Source organism: Microtus pennsylvanicus, chromosome 10 (assembly GCF_037038515.1).
Source record: "Microtus pennsylvanicus isolate mMicPen1 chromosome 10, mMicPen1.hap1, whole genome shotgun sequence".
Classification (NCBI taxonomy): domain Eukaryota; kingdom Metazoa; phylum Chordata; class Mammalia; order Rodentia; family Cricetidae; genus Microtus; species Microtus pennsylvanicus.
In genome coordinates, this window is record NC_134588.1 from 15,017,607 (window position 1) to 15,038,947 (window position 21,341).

Genomic DNA, 21,341 nt, shown 5'->3' on the forward strand with positions numbered 1-21,341 from the left:
CTGGAGAGGTGGCTTAATAGTTAAGAGTGGCTTCTGGGCTCTCAGAGGAGCCTACCATTGTGTGGAGTGGCTCACAACTGCCTAGAACTCCAACTCCAGGGGAGCAGGTGCCCTCTTCCGACCCTACCGGCATCCCACTCGTAGGTGCATACTCACACACAAATGTACATGTACATATAATTAGAAATAAAATACGTTTTTTAAAATAATCATTGACCATGCCTCTCCTTCCTATTCACTGAGACCCTGAAGTTCACACTACTAAGCTTTGCTGGGGGTTTTGTTTTTGGGGGGGGGGGTGAACTGGATCCCCTATAGGTCATGCCATTGCCTCCACCCCTAGCACCTTAGCACATGACTATACTTGGCATCCAACTCTGGGGTGGCTCCTGACAGCGGTTTGGGGACTCTCATCTTCATGTTCTGCAGACCACAGGACAGGTGCCTTACATCCAGACCACGGCCTGAGTCTGGGTCATCTCCTCTGTCTGAAGGTCTTTGTTCTCTCAGATAATTCTTGCTTTTTTTTTAGATAGAACTTTCTGTCTTGCTCTGGCTTGGGACTGTGCCCAGCAGACCCAGCAGAGGTCTCTGGTATCATCTATAGACACCCTTGATTTATAATTAGCAGTGTGTGAATGATCAGCCCTGCCTTTCTCTCTCTCCTCTCCTTTCCTTTCCTCTCCTCTCCTCTCCTCTCCTCTCCTCTCCTCTCCTCTCCTCTCCTCTCCTCTCCTCTCCTCTCATCTCCTATCCCCTCCTCCCCTCCCCTCCCATCTTCTGTCCTCACCTCCTCTCATCTTCTCTCCTCACCTTCTCTCTCTCTCTCTCTCTCTCTCTCTCTCTCTCTCTCTCTCTCTCTCTCTCTCTCTCGCTCTCTCTCTCTCTCGCTCTCTCTCTCTCTCGCTCTCTCGTTATCTCTGGAGCCCAGGGCCTCACACCTGCAGGGAAGTGCTCTGACACCCAGTGAGACTCTCGGTTCTCTATGCATTTCTTGCTCCTGATTCTGCGTCTTGCATACAAAGACATAGTGAAATGAATGATATGGAATAAGCAGCCATTCTGACCTTGTACTGCTCGTGTGCTTTCTGCTGCTCCTCACAGTGCTCCTTTCTATACCTAAAAGATGTGTGATCTTTGCCAAGGTGCACCTGCCTGCAAAAGAAAAAACCTACTTCTAGAGGCCATTAGCAAATATGTGTGTTAGCCCTATTTTATAACCAAGGAGGAATGGGGAAAAACTGGAAGGAGCCAGCTCTGGGGTGAACAACATGTCTCAGGAGATGAAGCTTATCACAGGGCGGTGGTGGCACAGGCCTTTAATCCCAGGACCTGGGCGGCAGAGGCAGGCAGATCTCTGAGTTCAAGGCCAGCCTGGTCTACAAAGTTCTGGTTAGCCTGAAACTCACCAAGCAGACCGGCTGTCCTGGGGCTATGTGACCTCCACAGTACTGGGATAACAAGCAGACCACTACTCCTGCCTTTTGTCCAAGGGTCCTCACGCTTGAAAGCAAACACTTCACTGAATGAACCGTCTCTCACACCACTGTTGTGTTAATTTATAAATATTTCATCAAGAATCACTAGAAGATAAGCTTCATTTCTTCTCCTCCTGCTCCTTTTTGGTTTCGTTTTGGTTTTTCAAGACAGAGTTTCTCTATGTAGCTCTGGCTGTCCTGGCGATCAGGCTGGCCTCAAACTCAATGAGATTCACCTGCCTCTGTACCACCACCCCCGACCTAAAATAAACAAATCTTTAAAATAAACAATATAAGGTGAATGACACCTGAGGAGCAACACCAGAGGTCGACTTCCAGCTTCCACAAGCACACGCTTTCACTCTCCCGCTCCTTCTTACACACGTTCACACACAACCTAATACACATTCTGTCTCTCACACAAACACACGCACACACTCTCAACTCTTTCTCTCACACGTATATTCACACATAATTCGCACAATTCGCTCACACTCTGTCATGTGCACACACACTCGCACAATTCGCTCACACTCTGTCACGTGCACACACACTCACACAATTCACTAACACTCTGTCACGTGCACACACACTCACACAATTCGCTCACACTCTGTCACGTGCACACACACAATTCACTCACACTCTGTCACGTGCACACACACAATTCACTCACACTCTGTCACGTGCACACACACAATTCACTCACACTCTGTCACATGCACACACACAATTCGCTCACACTCTGTCACGTGCACACACACAATTCACTCACACTCTGTCACGTGCACACACACTCACACAATTCACTCACACTCTGTCACGTGCACACACACAATTCACTCACACTCTGTCACGTGCACACACACAATTCACTCACACTCTGTCACGTGCACACACACAATTCACTCACACTCTGTCACGTGCACACACACAATTCGCTCACACTCTGTCACGTGCACACACACAATTCGCTCACACTCTGTCACGTGCACACACACAATTCACTCACACTCTGTCACGTGCACACACACAATTCACTTACACTCTGTCACGTGCACACACACTCACACAATTCACTCACACTCTGTCACGTGCACACACACAATTCACTCACACTCTGTCACGTGCACACACACAATTCACTCACACTCTGTCACGTGCACAAACACAATTCACTCACACTCTGTCACGTGCACACACACAATTCGCTCACACACTGTCACGTGCACACACACAATTCGCTCACACTCTGTCACGTGCACACACACAATTCGCTCACACTCTGTCACGTGCACACACACACTTCGCTCACACTCTGTCACGTGCACACACACTCACACAATTCACTCACACTCTGTCACGTGCACACACACAATTCGCTCACACTCTGTCACGTGCACTCACACGATTCACTCACACTCTGTCACGTGCACACACACAATTCGCTCACACTCTGTCACGTGCACACACACAATTCACTCACTCTGTCACGTGCACACACACAATTCGCTCACACTCTGTCACGTGCACACACACTCACACAATTCGCTCACACTCTGTCACTGCACACACACTCACATAATTCACTCACACTCTGTCACGTGCACACACACTCACACAATTCACTCACACTCTGTCACGTGCACACACACAATTCGCTCACACTCTGTCACGTGCACACACACAATTCGCTCACACTCTGTCACGTGCACACACAAAATTCGCTCACACTCTGTCACGTGCACACACACAATTCACTCACACTCTGTCACGTGCACACACCCAATTCACTCACACTCTCTCACGTGCACACACACTCACACAATTCACTCACACTCTGTCACGTGCACACACACAATTTGCTCACACTCTGTCACGTGCACACACACAATTCACTCACACTCTGTCACTGCACACACACAATTCGCTCACACTCTGTCACGTGCACACACACTCACACAATTCACTCACACTCTGTCACGTGCACACACACAATTCACTCACACTCTGTCACGTGCACACACACAATTCACTCACACTCTGTCACTGCACACACACAGTTCACTCACACTCTGTCACGTGCACACACACAATTCACTCACACTCTGTCACGTGCACACACACTCACACAATTCACTCACACTCTGTCACGTGCACACACACAATTCGCTCACACTCTGTCACGTGCACACACACTCACACAATTCACTCACACTCTGTCACGTGCACACACACAATTCACTCACACTCTGTCACGTGCACACACACTCACACAATTCACTCACACTCTGTCACGTGCACTCACACAATTCACTCACACTCTGTCACGTGCACACACACAATTCACTCACACTCTGTCACGTGCACACACACAATTCACTCACACTCTGTCACGTGCATACACACAATTCACTCACACTCTGTCACGTGCACACACACAATTCGCTCACACTCTCTCACGTGCACACACACAATTCACTCACACTCTGTCACGTGCACACACACAATTCGCTCACACTCTGTCACGTGCACACACACAATTCACTCACACTCTGTCACGTGCACACACACAATTCGCTCACACTCTGTCACGTGCACACACACTCACACAATTCGCTCACACTCTGTCACTGCACACACACTCACATAATTCACTCACACTCTGTCACGTGCACACACACTCACACAATTCACTCACACTCTGTCACGTGCACACACACAATTCGCTCACACTCTGTCACGTGCACACACACAATTCGCTCACACTCTGTCACGTGCACACACAAAATTCGCTCACACTCTGTCACGTGCACACACACAATTCACTCACACTCTGTCACGTGCACACACCCAATTCACTCACACTCTCTCACGTGCACACACACTCACACAATTCACTCACACTCTGTCACGTGCACACACACAATTTGCTCACACTCTGTCACGTGCACACACACAATTCACTCACACTCTGTCACTGCACACACACAATTCGCTCACACTCTGTCACGTGCACACACACTCACACAATTCACTCACACTCTGTCACGTGCACACACACAATTCACTCACACTCTGTCACGTGCACACACACAATTCACTCACACTCTGTCACTGCACACACACAGTTCACTCACACTCTGTCACGTGCACACACACAATTCACTCACACTCTGTCACGTGCACACACACTCACACAATTCACTCACACTCTGTCACGTGCACACACACAATTCGCTCACACTCTGTCACGTGCACACACACTCACACAATTCACTCACACTCTGTCACGTGCACACACACAATTCACTCACACTCTGTCACGTGCACACACACTCACACAATTCACTCACACTCTGTCACGTGCACACACACAATTCACTCACACTCTGTCACGTGCACACACACTCACAAAATTCACTCACACTCTGTCACGTGCACACACACAATTCACTCACACTCTGTCACGTGCACACACACAATTCACTCACACTCTGTCACGTGCACACACACAATTCACTTACACTCTGTCACGTGCACACACACTCACACAATTCACTCACACTCTGTCACGTGCACACACACGATTCACTCACACTCTGTCACGTGCACACACACAATTCGCTCACACTCTGTCACATGCACACACACAATTCACTCACACTCTGTCACGTGCACTCACACAATTCACTCACACTCTGTCACGTGCACACACACAATTCACTCACACTCTGTCACGTGCATACACACAATTCACTCACACTCTGTCACGTGCATACACACAATTCACTCACACTATGTCACGTGCACACACACAATTCGCTCACACTCTCTCACGTGCACACACACAATTCACTCACACTCTGTCACGTGCACACACACAATTCGCTCACACTCTGTCACGTGCACACACACAATTCACTCACACTCTGTCACGTGCACACACACAATTCGCTCACACTCTGTCACGTGCACACACACTCACACAATTCGCTCACACTCTGTCACTGCACACACACTCACATAATTCACTCACACTCTGTCACGTGCACACACACTCACACAATTCACTCACACTCTGTCACGTGCACACACACAATTCGCTCACACTCTGTCACGTGCACACACACAATTCGCTCACACTCTGTCACGTGCACACACAAAATTCGCTCACACTCTGTCACGTGCACACACACAATTCACTCACACTCTGTCACGTGCACACACCCAATTCACTCACACTCTCTCACGTGCACACACACTCACACAATTCACTCACACTCTGTCACGTGCACACACACAATTTGCTCACACTCTGTCACGTGCACACACACAATTCACTCACACTCTGTCACTGCACACACACAATTCGCTCACACTCTGTCACGTGCACACACACTCACACAATTCACTCACACTCTGTCACGTGCACACACACAATTCACTCACACTCTGTCACGTGCACACACACAATTCACTCACACTCTGTCACTGCACACACACAGTTCACTCACACTCTGTCACGTGCACACACACAATTCACTCACACTCTGTCACGTGCACACACACTCACACAATTCACTCACACTCTGTCACGTGCACACACACAATTCGCTCACACTCTGTCACGTGCACACACACTCACACAATTCACTCACACTCTGTCACGTGCACACACACAATTCACTCACACTCTGTCACGTGCACACACACTCACACAATTCACTCACACTCTGTCACGTGCACTCACACAATTCACTCACACTCTGTCACGTGCACACACACAATTCACTCACACTCTGTCACGTGCACACACACAATTCACTCACACTCTGTCACGTGCATACACACAATTCACTCACACTCTGTCACGTGCACACACACAATTCGCTCACACTCTCTCACGTGCACACACACAATTCACTCACACTCTGTCACGTGCACACACACAATTCGCTCACACTCTGTCACGTGCACACACACAATTCACTCACACTCTGTCACGTGCACACACACAATTCGCTCACACTCTGTCACGTGCACACACACTCACACAATTCGCTCACACTCTGTCACTGCACACACACTCACATAATTCACTCACACTCTGTCACGTGCACACACACTCACACAATTCACTCACACTCTGTCACGTGCACACACACAATTCGCTCACACTCTGTCACGTGCACACACACAATTCGCTCACACTCTGTCACGTGCACACACAAAATTCGCTCACACTCTGTCACGTGCACACACACAATTCACTCACACTCTGTCACGTGCACACACCCAATTCACTCACACTCTCTCACGTGCACACACACTCACACAATTCACTCACACTCTGTCACGTGCACACACACAATTTGCTCACACTCTGTCACGTGCACACACACAATTCACTCACACTCTGTCACTGCACACACACAATTCGCTCACACTCTGTCACGTGCACACACACTCACACAATTCACTCACACTCTGTCACGTGCACACACACAATTCACTCACACTCTGTCACGTGCACACACACAATTCACTCACACTCTGTCACTGCACACACACAGTTCACTCACACTCTGTCACGTGCACACACACAATTCACTCACACTCTGTCACGTGCACACACACTCACACAATTCACTCACACTCTGTCACGTGCACACACACAATTCACTCACACTCTGTCACGTGCACACACACAATTCACTCACACTCTGTCACTGCACACACACAGTTCACTCACACTCTGTCACGTGCACACACACAATTCACTCACACTCTGTCACGTGCACACACACAATTCACTCACACTCTGTCACGTGCACACACACTCACACAATTCACTCACACTCTGTCACGTGCACACACACAATTCACTCACACTCTGTCACGTGCACACACACAATTCACTCACACTCTGTCACGTGCACACACACTCACACAATTCACTCACACTCTGTCACGTGCACACACACAATTCACTCACACTCTGTCACGTGCACACACACAATTCACTCACACTCTGTCACGTGCACACACACTCACACTATTCACTCACACTCTGTCACTGCACACACACTCACACAATTCACTCACATTATCACATGGACACACACACTATCACACACACATCGGTCTCACACACAAATACACTTACACACTCACTCTCTCACACTCACACATGGTCACTTTCTCTCACGTGTACCCCAAATGTTCAGCATCACTAGTGGTCAGGGAGATGCAGATCTAAGCCATACAAATCAGCAGGTGTTGCAGAGGTAGAAGACCCGCAACTCCCCAGTGTTGCTGATGAGGGTGTAAAAACAGCCTCTGGCTGACATGTGGCGGACTGCACAGTGGATATCACACAGTTACAGAAGAAGAACTAGCCGTAAATGCTGACATGCGGACGAACCATAGAAATGTGTTGAGTGACAGAAGCCTGTGACTAAACCTTGCACCGTTGGCTAGTGCATTAATTTAATATCTATTTCAAACTGTAAATTAGAAGAGATTAAAGATCAAATATGAGAGGTGAGACGGCATGGCAGGCAGAGGGGCTTGCCACCAAGCCTGACACCCTGAGTTCAATCTCCGGAACCCACATGGCGAAAGGAGAGAACAACTCTTCCAGTCGTCCTCTGGCCTCCCCGGCATCCCATAGTATGTACGGTCCACGCACACAGTAAACGAACAAACAAATGTTTTAAGTTTAACTGCACAATTTAAGAAATCAAATGCGTGTCTAGGAAAAAACAATGGAGCGTGTGCATTTGAACTGGCTCTTACAGAAACTGAACACGCAGCCTGGCTCCTGGGGTTCTCTAGTTTAAAGTAACGCAAACAGAAAAGTCCATTTGCTCCAAGAAGCACAAGAAGGCTTCTGCCAGGACTGTCCCCAGCCGCTCCCACTGCATGGAGCTCACCCCAGGTCGGTCTGGGAATAGGAGCTGGGTAGCAGGCAGCCCCAGCTGGCAGGGAGGAGGGGCCAAGCCTGGCACAGTCCACTGCTGTCCTGCCCTGTTGGCTATGTGTAGGAAACAACATGTCTTAATTACAATAATTTATTTCTAATAGCCACCCATTCTGAGCTAGAAACACCGGCTGAGACGGAATAATTGAATTCACCAAGGGAGTTTATCAATAATTGCAAGTTGTTGTGTCTCCTGCGTCAAAGGCCATCCCCTAAAAGCGGTCACCCTGTCACCGGGTGCACATTATCCCTCAATAGTTACCACTTAAGATGGTTCTCGCTCTCCTCCAGGACGTTCTGTCTGACTTTCTGTTCGAAGAGTGCCTCCTTCATCTGTCTGGTTTTGGAGACTTCATCACCCTGGTCCAGGACTGGAGGCAGGAACGGGCAGAGACCACGGCTGTAATCAGATCAGTCACTCCCCAGACAAACACAAGTTTCTAACCATGCCGCCTAACAGACATGTAACTGAGTTTTGTTCATAAATAATAAATGCGACTGGACACATTTCTTTCTTATTTTGCCCCAGGGACTGGTTTATGGCAGACCAATAGCTGTCACCTTGTTTTAATTCCTTAATCTTCAACTTTCCCGCTTCTTGGTTGAGGACAGTTGCCACGGCGAATGGATTCGACAGATCTGTTGGAAACCGCAGGTCTTGGTATTCGATTTCCTGAGGACCAAATCGGAGGACAATGAGTTCTTTTCTCCCTGCCTTTTCATTCCACTGGGGGGGGTGTGACCCCACCCACTTACCTTCATCTTCTGAGGCCTTGCCTTTTTAGGAGTTGGGTAAAATTGTATATATGCTGTTTTTTCTGGAGGAACATTTATTTTCTTAGAACGAGTATTTAATCTTTCGAACTCTTCTAATCTGGAGTTTAAGAAATGATAAATTAGTGTATAATCCAACAGTTTGGGGTTTGTTTTACTGAATTATTTTTAGTTCATGATTGTTGCCTGTGTACTTGATCAGATAAAAAAGACTACACCTGATTCCATGGAACTGGAGTTACAGACGGTTGTGAGCAGCCATGTGGGTGCTGGGAACCGAACCCCTGGGTCCTCTGAAAGAGCAGCCGTTATTCTTAACCACTCTTAACCCATCCCTGCACTACCCCAGCTCAAAGCGTTTGTTTTTGTGTTCTTTCTGATAAAACTATCACCTGTGGATCAATATTATAACTAAATTAAAAGTGAGTGTGTGTGTCAAATGGAATCTTTGGAAACAAATTTCATATCAGTATATTGACATATAACTGCATACATATGTGTATTTACTTATGTATGCACACATACATACAGCAGTGGTTGCCTTCCCTCCCATTCTTAAAAAATACGTTTGTGTACATGTGTGTGCACGTGTGTAAGTGTGTGTACATGTGTGCGTGCACACGCCATGGCACGAATGCGGAGGCTCGAGCCGTGAGCACTGGCAGCAAGCGCCGTCCCTTCCCTGCTGAGCCTTCGCTCCTTTGCACTCCTCATGAGTATGGGAAGTGGAAACACAGCAGGCTAGGGGGTGCTCTGGTGGTCTAGCAGAATCTTCCTAGCCTGTAGCTCTTCAACAGCTAAGGCTGATTACTTTAGAAATCATGACTTACCTTCCTAGTGAAAGAATAATCACGCTCTTTGAAAAGCAGAAACAAAACCAGGGTGGGGCTCTAGCTGGGTCAGCAGAACACCCGCCCCTACGCTTTAAAGCCTTTTACGTAGACTCATCTTGTAATATAAATGTTATAAATGTAAATATAAATAAATATAAGCTTGTGGTGCTGGTTTGAACCTGGGGCTGCACAATTGCCAGGCAAGGGGCCAATGACTGACCTGCATGCCCAGCTTTCAAAACAAATTTCTGAGGGGGTTAGAAAGAGAGAATTTGGATTTTTCTTATTTTTTCAAAGGCAGATTCTTGCTATGTAGTTCAGACTCACTTTGACCTCATGCTCTTCCTGCCTCAGCCTCGTCAGTGATGGAATCCCAAGTGTGCACCGCAATGCACATAACTGCATTGGATAGGAGTTTTCATGAAGCAAGTGTGAAGAAAAACATCTGGGCTGCTGCTACAACTCAGTCGGTAGAGTGCTTGTCTAGAATGCCCGGAGCCCTGGATCCTATCCCCAGCACCATACGCACTGGGTGTGGGGTGCATGTCTGTAACCCCAGCTCCGGAGGTGGAGGCAGGCAGAATGGCAGAGTTATCTTGGTTTCTTAGCGTGTCTGGGGTCAGCCTGGGCTACATGAGTAGACAGAAACATGATGGAGAAGCCGTACGGTAAGGCCATGTTGGGGTGGCAGCTTCCAGTGAAGACACACTCGTACGGCTGTGAGTTGAACTGCGAGATCCAGAGCTGAATTTTTATTTGCGCCGTCCCGTAGTGGATGGGCGTGAACTTCACGGTTATCTTTGCCTTCCCGTTAGCAGGGATTATTCCTGTGAGGAGAGAGAGAGGGGGAGGGAGAGAGAGGGAGAGAGGGTGGGGGGAGGAATTGTGTCGGTTACTACTTTCCTTATTGCTGAGGAAATATGCAACAGACACAGCTTAGGGCGGGGGGTGTGGTGAGCCCACAGAATTACACAGCAAAAGTGCAGCTGATATCGGGGGGACCAGTCCACAGGAAGTGTACACGTTCACACCCAGTTTTTGCAGAACTACGGGGACACCTGGCTTTTGGCTAAGTCACTGTCAAGTCTGTAGAAATCCTGTGAAATCATGGCATTTCTCTCAGCAGAATACTTCTCCTGTAAGGGCAACCGGATACCCCCTACCCCTCACCCCCCACCCCCTACCCCTCACCCCCCACCCCCTACCCCTCACCCCCCACCCCCTACCCCTCACCCCCCACCCCCTACCCCTCACCCCCCACCCCCTACCCCTCACCCCCCACCCCCTACCCCTCACCCCCCATCCCCTACCCCTCACCCCCCACCCCCTACCCCTCACCCCCCACCCCCTACCCCTCACCCCCCACCCCCTACCCCTCACCCCCCACCCCCTACCCCTCACCCCCCAACCCCTCCCCCGACAGCATGAAACCATGGTGTGAAAAGGATTCCCTCAGTTAAACCTTTGTTCTCACAGCCAAACTCTGCTCCCCCAGACTCTATTGACAGCACTCGCTGGTAAGACAGGAGCCCGATAGAGGAGGCGATATGTCTGCTCTAACAGCAGACTCTGGAAGGTGCCATTTACTGGCCCCTGCTCTCACCTAACAAGCTACTAATACTCTGGTTTCACTCCTCACCTTGGTTTCATCTAACATAAGGTCACAGCCTAGGGAATTAACTGTCTATACAGGAAAAAGGCCCGAGTCGCTAAAACTATCTTCAGAGAGAAAAATTCTCACTTGGGCACCCTGCTGGAGTCAAAAGCAAGCAAGCTCCCCAGAAGAGATTCCTTTTAACTCAACCAGCTAGCCACTGATCAAATCAAGCCTGCAGGTTAGTATGGCTACAACAAGGTGTTCCCAGCTGCCAGGGAGCTTCCACAGCCACGCCCCCTCTTGCCAGACCCACCAGCTTTTGTGACTCTGTAAAAAGCACACTTGATACTACTGCTAGCGCGTATGGGATTGCTGACTGGTCTTTATGCCCGCATAAACAGAAAGCTGTGTGGAGATCGCCCCTTATGCGGCTGCTTCGCTTCTTCGTTTCCAGGGATAAAGACCACGTAGCGGTAACATACATGAGTTCATTTATTTAGTTTACCCTCAGATCCAATTAGCCAGGTTTTCAGCTGCCGTAGTGAATCTTTCTGGACCCTGAGAGGTTTAATAGTCTTAGGCCCAAAGTAAACCTCCATAGGAGGGGTTGATTTTGACTCAGAGTTTGAGGGTACACTCCATCATGGTGGAAAGGCACGGTGGCAGGAGCATGAGACACCTGGTCACATGGCACCCACAGTCAGGACGCAGAGAGATGAGCACTGTGCTCAGTTCCCTTTCTCCTTTTTATTCTGCCTGGGACCCCAGCCCGTGGAATGCGGCTGCCTACTTTGACGGATCCACCCATGCCCTGCCCAGAAGTCCCTCCCTCCCGCCAGCATTGCCAGGCAAGATTAACCATCACAGAGGTATCTGCTCTGCTCACCAAGTAAGGCTGCAGAGGCAACACCAGCCCCACCTTCCCAGCGCAGCACAGCTGTGCCTCTGCTCGCTCTACGGGCTCTTCATTAGGTGCACACAACTCAGTTTCTGAGTGCTGGCTCAGACCTTGTTTACCAGTGACGACACAAATCCTTTCCAACAGTTATCTGATTGTGTAGTTACACAGATATGGTCACATCCATCTGCATTAGTGGCTCAAATGTAAATTCCCAGAATATTAACCCTAGAGCAAGTGAGCAGCGTGCAGTGTCAATGCAGTAAGCAACATGGAAAACTAGGAACACATACCTAGGGGTTTTGGTTCAGATCGTTCAGTTCCCTGTGTTTTCCTGTAGTTTTATTCTTCCCTCCCTCCCTCCTTCCCTCCCTTTCTTTAGTGTTGGGGCTGGAGCCCAAGGCCTTATCCAGGCTTGGCAAGTACTCTACCACAAAACTACACCTCGGACCTCCTCCTTTCAAATCTTTCAGATGAACTGGTATTCCTTCTACTGTCAAACAGCACACCATGCCATCTTACTTCTTTGTATCCCTGGTGCCAATTGGGCTTAGACCACTGTATGTCCTGGGGTTGTCAGGGTCACAGCCTGGGCCTTCACATTCTAACCAGTCAGGCTGTACCATTCATCCTCAATAAGTCATTAAAGAGACAAGCTAATAGTGAAAAACAGAAGGAAGAGATTCAGTGTGTCTACACTGGGAAGGAGAATCAAGAGATCCAATAACCCCCAAGTCCACCCATGGGGTCCTCACACGAGGTTCAGGTTTAAACAGAAGGCCAGAGGTATGTGTATAGCAAAGCTGTCCTGGCCGAAGTTTGGTTCTGTCCATCACTGACCCATCCTTATGCCAGGATCCCTGCAAGATGACCTGACAGGTTGTGTGGGTCCTATCTGTTTGTTACCTTCCAGGGAAATTGTAAACTCCCAAGACGGACACCAGCTCCCAGCTATTTTATCTACCTGAACGCTTCCTATAGTCAGTTAATAGCTTCTAAGAGAGGGGGAGACAGTCTTCCCAGTGGTAGAGCCCCTGGCAAGGTGTCCATGCTCCTGTAAGAACGCTTGTGAAACACACTGGGACACACAGACATGGAAGTAGCTGGGAAGAACAAGATCAATGGGAAAGGTGGGGGGACAGAGGAGCGTAGTGGGGGTGAATGTGACCAAAACACATTACGTACATGTGTGAAAACACCGTCACAAGCCATGATATCACATAAATAACATGGAAGACTGGGGAGGTGGCTCAGTGAGCAAAGTGCTTGCTGCACAAGTGTAGGATCTGAGCTGGGGTCCCCAGCACCCATGGAAAACCTGACAAAGCAAACTCATCTGTAACCCCAGCACTGGGAGGAGTGGAGACAGGTGGATGCCTGGAGCCCACAGGCCAGCCTAGCAGAGACAGCGAGAGACCCTTAAGGTAGACATCTCAATGTGTGTGTGCATGCGTACACCCACAGAGGAAATGCATGCATGCAGCACACACACGCACACATGCACACACACAGAATGTGCACATTTGTTAATTTCCTGAGCATGGATGGAGGTCAAAATTGTTAAGTGATGGCCACTATTGCATCTTAAGCCCGGGGCCAGGTAGAAAGAGTCACCAGATACAATGGGTCTGCAAGCCAACAGCAGGTCATTTGGGTAGAAATCCCAGAAGAAAAGACTTTAGTACCTTGACTGCCACTTGGTCAGAGCATCACTCTGTGGGACCTGCAGATTATCCGGGATTTGAAGTCCAGAGCATCCCACTGCTCCACTCCAGCTTGTTAACTTAAAAACACAAGGACAAGCTCTGGGGTGAGGAATAATGCTTACCTTGACCTGGGAGATTTATTTTTTTAAGTGCTCCCCGCCTAGACAATACATAAAGCCCGCTGTGGAGATGTAGCCCAGGCAACCACAGTAAGCTGCTTTTTGTTTTGTTTTGTTTTTCTGTTAGTGCAGCTCTGTCACTTGAACATAGTGGTGGCAGGCTGTGCAATGTTGGCAGTTGTAGAATATGTGCCAAGTTTTGACAGCTACTGCTTGGCCAAAATTTACGGTGGCACAAAGGAGCGGTGGTGCCCTGTGTTTTATAAGTGAGAAAGTTATTCTTAATATTTAACCTCATTTGAAAAAGTCTACCTTGGGGCTGGGGGCATGGCTCGGTCTGTAGGGTGCTGGTCCTGCATGTACGAAGATCCCCAGTCCCACACAAAACAGTGTTAGTGGTGCCAACACTCAGGAGTAGAGGCAGCACAGTCAGAAGTTCAAGGTTATCCTTGGCTACATCGTGACTTCTAGGCTACCCTGCAAACAAGCGTGTCTGTGCAGCAGGCAGTGAGGTGGCTCTCAGTAAAGGTGAGTGCTGCCAAGCCTGACAACCTGAGCTTGACCTCCAGACCCTCATGGTTGAAGGAGAGAACAAACGATAAAGCTGTCCTCTGCTCACAATACAAACACATGCACACACAAGTACATGAAAGAAATACATGAAGAGGTAACAAGAAATGTAAAGCCCAGACCACTATTCTTGGGTCAGTTACAGATCACTGCCTTCAGCACAACCAGGAATAATGTTAAGTCACAGGGCAGGAAGCTGGATGATGTATCCCAGGGCTCCGGAGATCATCATAGAAGCATCTCCAGGTCCAGGCTGCTCTGCGCTACCCAGCAAGACAAACAATAGCAAACAGAAATGAATAATAGCAACAGCAGAAAGCCCAAAGCCAAGAAAGTCCTGACTGCAAAGATGGTTCAGTGGTTAAGAGCATTTGCTGCTTTTGTTGATGGCTTGGGTTTGGTTTCCAGCACCAACATCAGGCAGCTGCAGGGGATCTAATGCCATCTTCCGACCTCCATAAATACCACATGCAGGTGGCATACATACACACAGACACACACCCAAATAAAAATATAAAGAAGGCCGTAGTTTATCAGTGTAAGGATTATGAAGAACACACAACAACACTTAACAGTGAAGTCACCGTCAGGAAACAATGCTGTGTCATTTCCTAGGTGACACTAATCTAAAGCAAACAAGGGTGCACTTAAATATGTAAATAAAGTAATACAAACATATACAGGGACATATTAAGTGTATAAATAAACTAATAGAAAATATAAGGCGCATGGGCAGTAACTAAAAGAAGACGAAAAAACCAAAAGTGCATTATTTTTTAGGGCAGTAAGGCCCAGACAGGGAAAACTTCTAAAAATCATCCATACTGTCTTAGTTAGTGTTTCTATTGCTGTGAAGAGACACCATGGCCATGGATGCTCTCAGAAAGAAAACACTTAATTGGGTGGCTTACAGCTCAGAGGTTCAGTCCTCTATCATCTTAGTGGGACATGGTGGCGTGCAGGCAGACACGGTGATGGAAAAGGAGTGATCTTGGTCCACAGGCGAGCTGGGTGCTGGGCATAGCCTGAACATATGAGACCTCAATGCCCACCTCCACAGGGACACGCCTACTTCAACAAAGCCACACACGCTAACAGTGGCACACTTCCTGTGGCCCAGCATTCACGCACAGGAGTCTATGGGGGTCATTCTGATTCCAGCCACCACAGCCACCTTGCACTTGGAGACACGGCCTCTCATTGAACACAGAGCTCACTGGTTGGACGTTATCCAGCCAGCAAGTGCCAGGGCGCCAGCCACTGTATCCCTAGTGCTGGGATTGTAGGCAAGCACCTCACGCCTGACTTTTACATGGGTGCTGCAGTCTCAAGTTGTCCATTGTGACAAGCACTTCACTGTCTGGCCTCTCTTCAGCCCTGCTCTGCGTCCTTCTGAACTCTGTTATTGGCCTCGGTTTCTCTACTGCACATTTACTCCCGTTAACGGGAACCTGCTGCACCTCTTGGCCCCAGCCTTTGGTAACTACTGGTCTAGTCTCTGTTTCCATGAAACAATTTTCAAAAAATGTTTGTTTGTTTGTCTCTGTGTGGTTCTGGCTGTCCTGAAGCTCCCTATGTAGACCAGGCTGGCCTGGAACTTACAGAGATTCACCTTCATCTCCCTCCGGAAGCTCCCTATGTAGACCAGGCTGGCCTGGAACTTACAGAGATCCACCTTCATCTCCCTCCGGAGTGCTGGGATTAGAGACATCCATCAGCACACCTGGTCCAAAATAAAAAATGGAGTCGGGGTCTTCTGTGTCCCAGGCCTTCCGTTTCTGTGCTGAAGATGACCATGGGTCACCCTGGTTCTCTCTCTCAAGCACTGGGATTGCAGGTTACAGTTACGCTGGGCTGAGGGTGGAGCCCACAGCCCCTTGCGTGCCAGGCAAGCACTCTGCCAACTAATTTACGACCTATGAGACCAGAATTTTGAGATTCCACACATGTAAATGAGATCAGCTGCATTATCATAAGCTTTAAATTTCCTCCCAGCAGCTCAGAAATACAGATTATTCCCCAGGAATTGTCATAGAGCCATCTCAGCCTCATGCTTGGAGTCTTCTTATGCTTCAACCTTCTAAGATTTAGGGTCCCACTGCCTGTGGGGTTTGAGGTAAGCTAACCTCTGTAAGACTCAGTTAACAGATGCATGGTATAAAGGTCATCTACGGACAAACTGACGAGAAGTTCTCGCACTGGCGCTGTGGGGGAAGGCACCGAGAAGGCAGGGCCCTCCTCTGCCTAGCAGAGGCTAGTCACGGACCACAGCTGCTGCCCACAGCCTGGGATAATAGAACGGCCCCAAGGATCACTGTTGGTCACTCAGAAACTCTGCAACTCAGCTTGAATACCTTAACTGAGGCTTGGTTTTCTCTTCTGTAAAATGGGACAAGGATGCACTGATCTGTGGGTCTGGGATAAGCGCCAGTGCATAACATCCATCCGCAGACTGAACTTCCCAGCCTGCAGGCCACACAAGCAAGTGGTTACTTATGTTGGGCTCAGTTATTACCAAGCTGTTTGGAAGAGCGAATGTGTCCGTGGCATGCATTTATGTGTATGCGTGTTTGTATGTATGTGTTCCCCAAGCATGCTGGCTAATGTTTATTGCCATCTGGACTGCACTTAGAGGCATCATGTAAACATGGCTCTGAGTGTCCATGAGTATGCTTCTAGAAATGTCTAGCCGGGGTAAGAAGACCTGTCCTGGATGTGCTCAGCACCGCTGCGTGAGCTTGGATTCTGGACTGAATGAAAAGAATGCGGGTTGAGCACCAGCGTTCCTCTCTCTCTGCTTCTTGACTGTGGATGCCACGCGGCCAGCTTCCTTATGCTCCTGCCGCCATGCCTTCCCCACCATGGTGGACCATCCCTTTAGATTCTGGGACAGACAAACCCTTCCTTCCTCACACTGTTTTTGCCACAGCAACAAGGAAAGCGACCGATATTCCAAGCCCTGCCTCTGACCTGAGATGCCGGGACGACTGAGTGTGTGACGTCACACCGTCCTCACCTGACTTTGGCTCAATAGTGAAGGCCTGATGAGACCGCAGCAAAGTGATATGGAACTCGAAATCCACGGGGCAGCTGCACTGCAAGGGGATCACACAACTTTTGCTGCAAAACAAGCACAGAAGGAAACGGAACACATCATTTTTCTCTCCGGCTTTCTTCTAACTAACCTAGAGAGGAACAGAGACTCGGGAAGCACAGCAAGCAGCAGGAAGTGACACCCAACATCAACTGGCACTTCCTGTCCCACACTGAAAAAAAGATTTATTTTTGAAATAGGCTCTCACGTAGCCTAGGCTAGCATCAAACCTGCTACGTAGCCAAGTGTTTGGGTTCTGCTTCCAGAAAATACCCTGAAAGAAGCAACTTAAGGGAAAATGGGTTTGTGCATCTCTCAATGCCAGGTTACAGCCTGGCATCGTTGTAGAGAAACTGAGGCAGCAGGATCTTGAAGCAGCTACACCCATAGTCAAAGACATAGAGCAATGAAGTCATGCGTGCTTGCTTGTGCTTGGCTCACTTGCTCCTTTTTACAAAGTTCAGGATCCCATGCCTAAGGAATGATGCCCCCCACAGTGAAGAGGTCTTCTCATATCGGTTAATGTAATCAAGATAATTCCTTATAGACATACCCACAGGGCAACGTGATCTAGACAATCCTCACTGAGAGCCTCTTCTCTGGGGTCGCTAGATTGTCACTAAGGATGATGTTGAGTCTCTAGCTCATAGTGCTGGGATTACAGGCGTGCTCCACCATGTGCTAACCACACAGTGCTGAGGTTAGAACCCGGGGCTTTGGGCGCACAGCGGGCAAACACACTACCAGCTGAGCTCCATCCCTTGTTCACACTCTTGGGAGAGCTCCATTGCACTCACTGTGAATGCAGCTGCCAGGTTGGGGAGATCTGCTTTCTTGGGAAGTACCCACCTGACCTACTCACCTGTGGAGATCCCCACCACACATGGGCCTTACCTGCCAGCAAGGCTTCCCTGGACTTGAAGGCCTATAAGGTGGAGTCATGTGTGCAAGAATCTCAGTGCTCTCCCAGATTCACACACACACACACACACACACACACACACTCACACACTGTTCAATAAATATTTGGTTTCCAGTAACTATTTAAGAAACTATAAATGTGGTTTTTAAAAGCATATCCAAACCTTTTTGAAATTAATTATTTTTTAAAAATCTGTGGAATATCTGGAATAGTAATTTTGAACAATTAAGATTTCTCTATTCCTTTCTAAGAACTATAAACTGTTTCCAGAGAAACAAAGCACCACCGATTGACAGTCCTTGTCTATCTCTGCTACTTCCTCCTTTGTGGGGGTGACCCTTACTGGGAATCTTCTGTTTAAAATTTCTACATGTTTAATAACATCACAGTATATGCTTGGAAAAGTGGCTGCAGGAGGAAGAAGTGGCTGGTCACATCACATCTCCAGTCAGGGAGGCAGACAGTGACTCAGGAGGAGGAGGTGGCTGGTCACATCACATCTCCAGTCAGGGAGGCAGACAGTGACTCAGGAGGAGGAGGTGGCTGGTCACATCACATCTCCAGTCAGGGAGGCAGACAGTGACTCAGGAGGAGGAGGTGGCTGGTCACATCACATCTCCAGTCAGGGAGGCAGACAGTGACTCAGGAGGAGGAGGTGGCTGGTCACATCACAGCTACAGTGACACAGGAGGAGGAGGTGGCTGGTCACATCACATCTCCAGTCAGGGAGGCAGACAGTGACGCAGGAGTAGAAGGAGGTGGCTGGTCACATCACAGCTACAGTGATGCAGGAGGAGGAGGTGGCTGGTCACATCGTGTCTACAGTCAGGGAGGCAGACAGTGACGCAGGAGGAGGAGATGGCTGGTCACATCGTGTCTACAGTCAGGGAGGCAGACAGTGATGCAGGAGGAGGAGGTGGCTGGTCACATCACAGCTACAGTGATGCAGGAGGAGGAGATGGCTGGTCACATCGTGTCTACAGTCAGGGAGGCAGACAGTGACTCAGGAGGAGGAGGTGGCTGGTCACATCACAGCTACAGTGATGCAGGAGGAGGAGATGGCTGGTCACATCGTGTCTACAGTCAGGGAGGCAGACAGTGACTCAGGAGGAGGAGGTGGCTGGTCACATCGTGTCTACAGTCAGGGAGGCAGACAGTGACGCAGGAGGAGGAGGTGGCTGGTCACATCGTGTCTACAGTCAGGGAGGCAGACAGTGACAAATGCTGCTCTTCAGCGTGCTCTCTCCTTTTTATTAATCTGGAATACTACCTGATAGTATGGCACCACCCACATGCAGGGTGTGTCTTCCCAGCTCAGTTAAATTTCTTTGGAAATACCCTGACAGGCACACCAGTGTGTGTTTTCTAGGTGGCTTCAAACTCAAGTCAAATTCCCAATGCACTCAAGCGCTCCCGACCGTTGTGGCTACCGTCCCGAGAGCTGCAGAAGGGAAACCAGTTGATTCCAGCATGGATAGGAGAAGGGCGGACAAAGCCCACTCCTGGTCAGGCACTGCTGGGAAAGACCGCCAGTTTTCTTCAGGGACATGGCCCTGGGTAGGTCGCCCGTGCTCTAGGAGCCGGCTCTACACCCGTGTGCACACAGGCAATACCATGGACCCAGTAGGGTATATGTTTAGGAACTAGGACAGGACATGAAGAGGCAAGGAGAGCCTGGATGGGGGTGCATGGGAGGAGCTGGAAGGAGGATTGGGGATGTATCATATTCATGAATGAAATTCTCTAAGAATAAGAAAAGATTAGCTGTCACACAGGGGCTCCCATGAAACAGCTGTTTTAAATGTTGTTCCTTAGCTGTGATGGTCTGTAATACTAGGGTAGGTATACTGGAAACACTTGAGTCCCCACAGAAGACAAGGCTCCCCCAGGCTTTCAACAATGATACTTTCTGACATAAATCCTGGGTAATGGTCACATGGGCTCCTTTCTTCATCCCGGTTTACAGGATTTTCTACCCAACCTATACACCCTGTTCCACCTCAGCTTCCACTAGAGGTGTACAGCCAACCAGAACTCTGAAGACCAGTAAGCAATGGTGGGTGCACTCCAAGCTGTGATGGTCAATCTAGACCGTCCACCCGACAGGAATTAGAGTTTCCATGAACAGAGACTTCGGGGCATGTCTGTGAGGGACTTTCTAGGTTGGGTTAGCTGGGGTGGGAAGACCTACCTAAGTGTGGATAGCACCATCCCACAGGCTGGGATCCTCGAGAGAGTGAAAGGAGGAAGGGAGCTGAGCAACAGCATGCACCTCCTGTGTGTGTGTGTGTGTGTGTATGTATGTATGTACATATGTATTACAGATGTCACGTTTCCAGCTGCCTCCCACCCACACAGCCATGAC

The 21,341-nt window shown here is 49.0% G+C and overlaps 1 protein-coding gene across 1 annotated transcript in view; it reads right to left on the reverse strand.

The window, feature by feature from the left end:
* Cfap221 (cilia and flagella associated protein 221) overlaps window positions 1-21,341 on the reverse strand; it is a 98,239-nt gene that overhangs the window by 44,832 nt on the left and 32,066 nt on the right. Inside the window, exons 7-12 of the mRNA XM_075987393.1 lie at window positions 17,977-18,080; window positions 10,738-10,897; window positions 9,220-9,337; window positions 9,025-9,136; window positions 8,726-8,834; window positions 1,068-1,155 (exon numbers count right to left, since the gene is read on the reverse strand). Coding sequence (XP_075843508.1) covers window positions 1,068-1,155; window positions 8,726-8,834; window positions 9,025-9,136; window positions 9,220-9,337; window positions 10,738-10,897; window positions 17,977-18,080 — 691 coding nt within the window. The remainder of the gene's footprint in view (window positions 1-1,067; window positions 1,156-8,725; window positions 8,835-9,024; window positions 9,137-9,219; window positions 9,338-10,737; window positions 10,898-17,976; window positions 18,081-21,341) is intronic.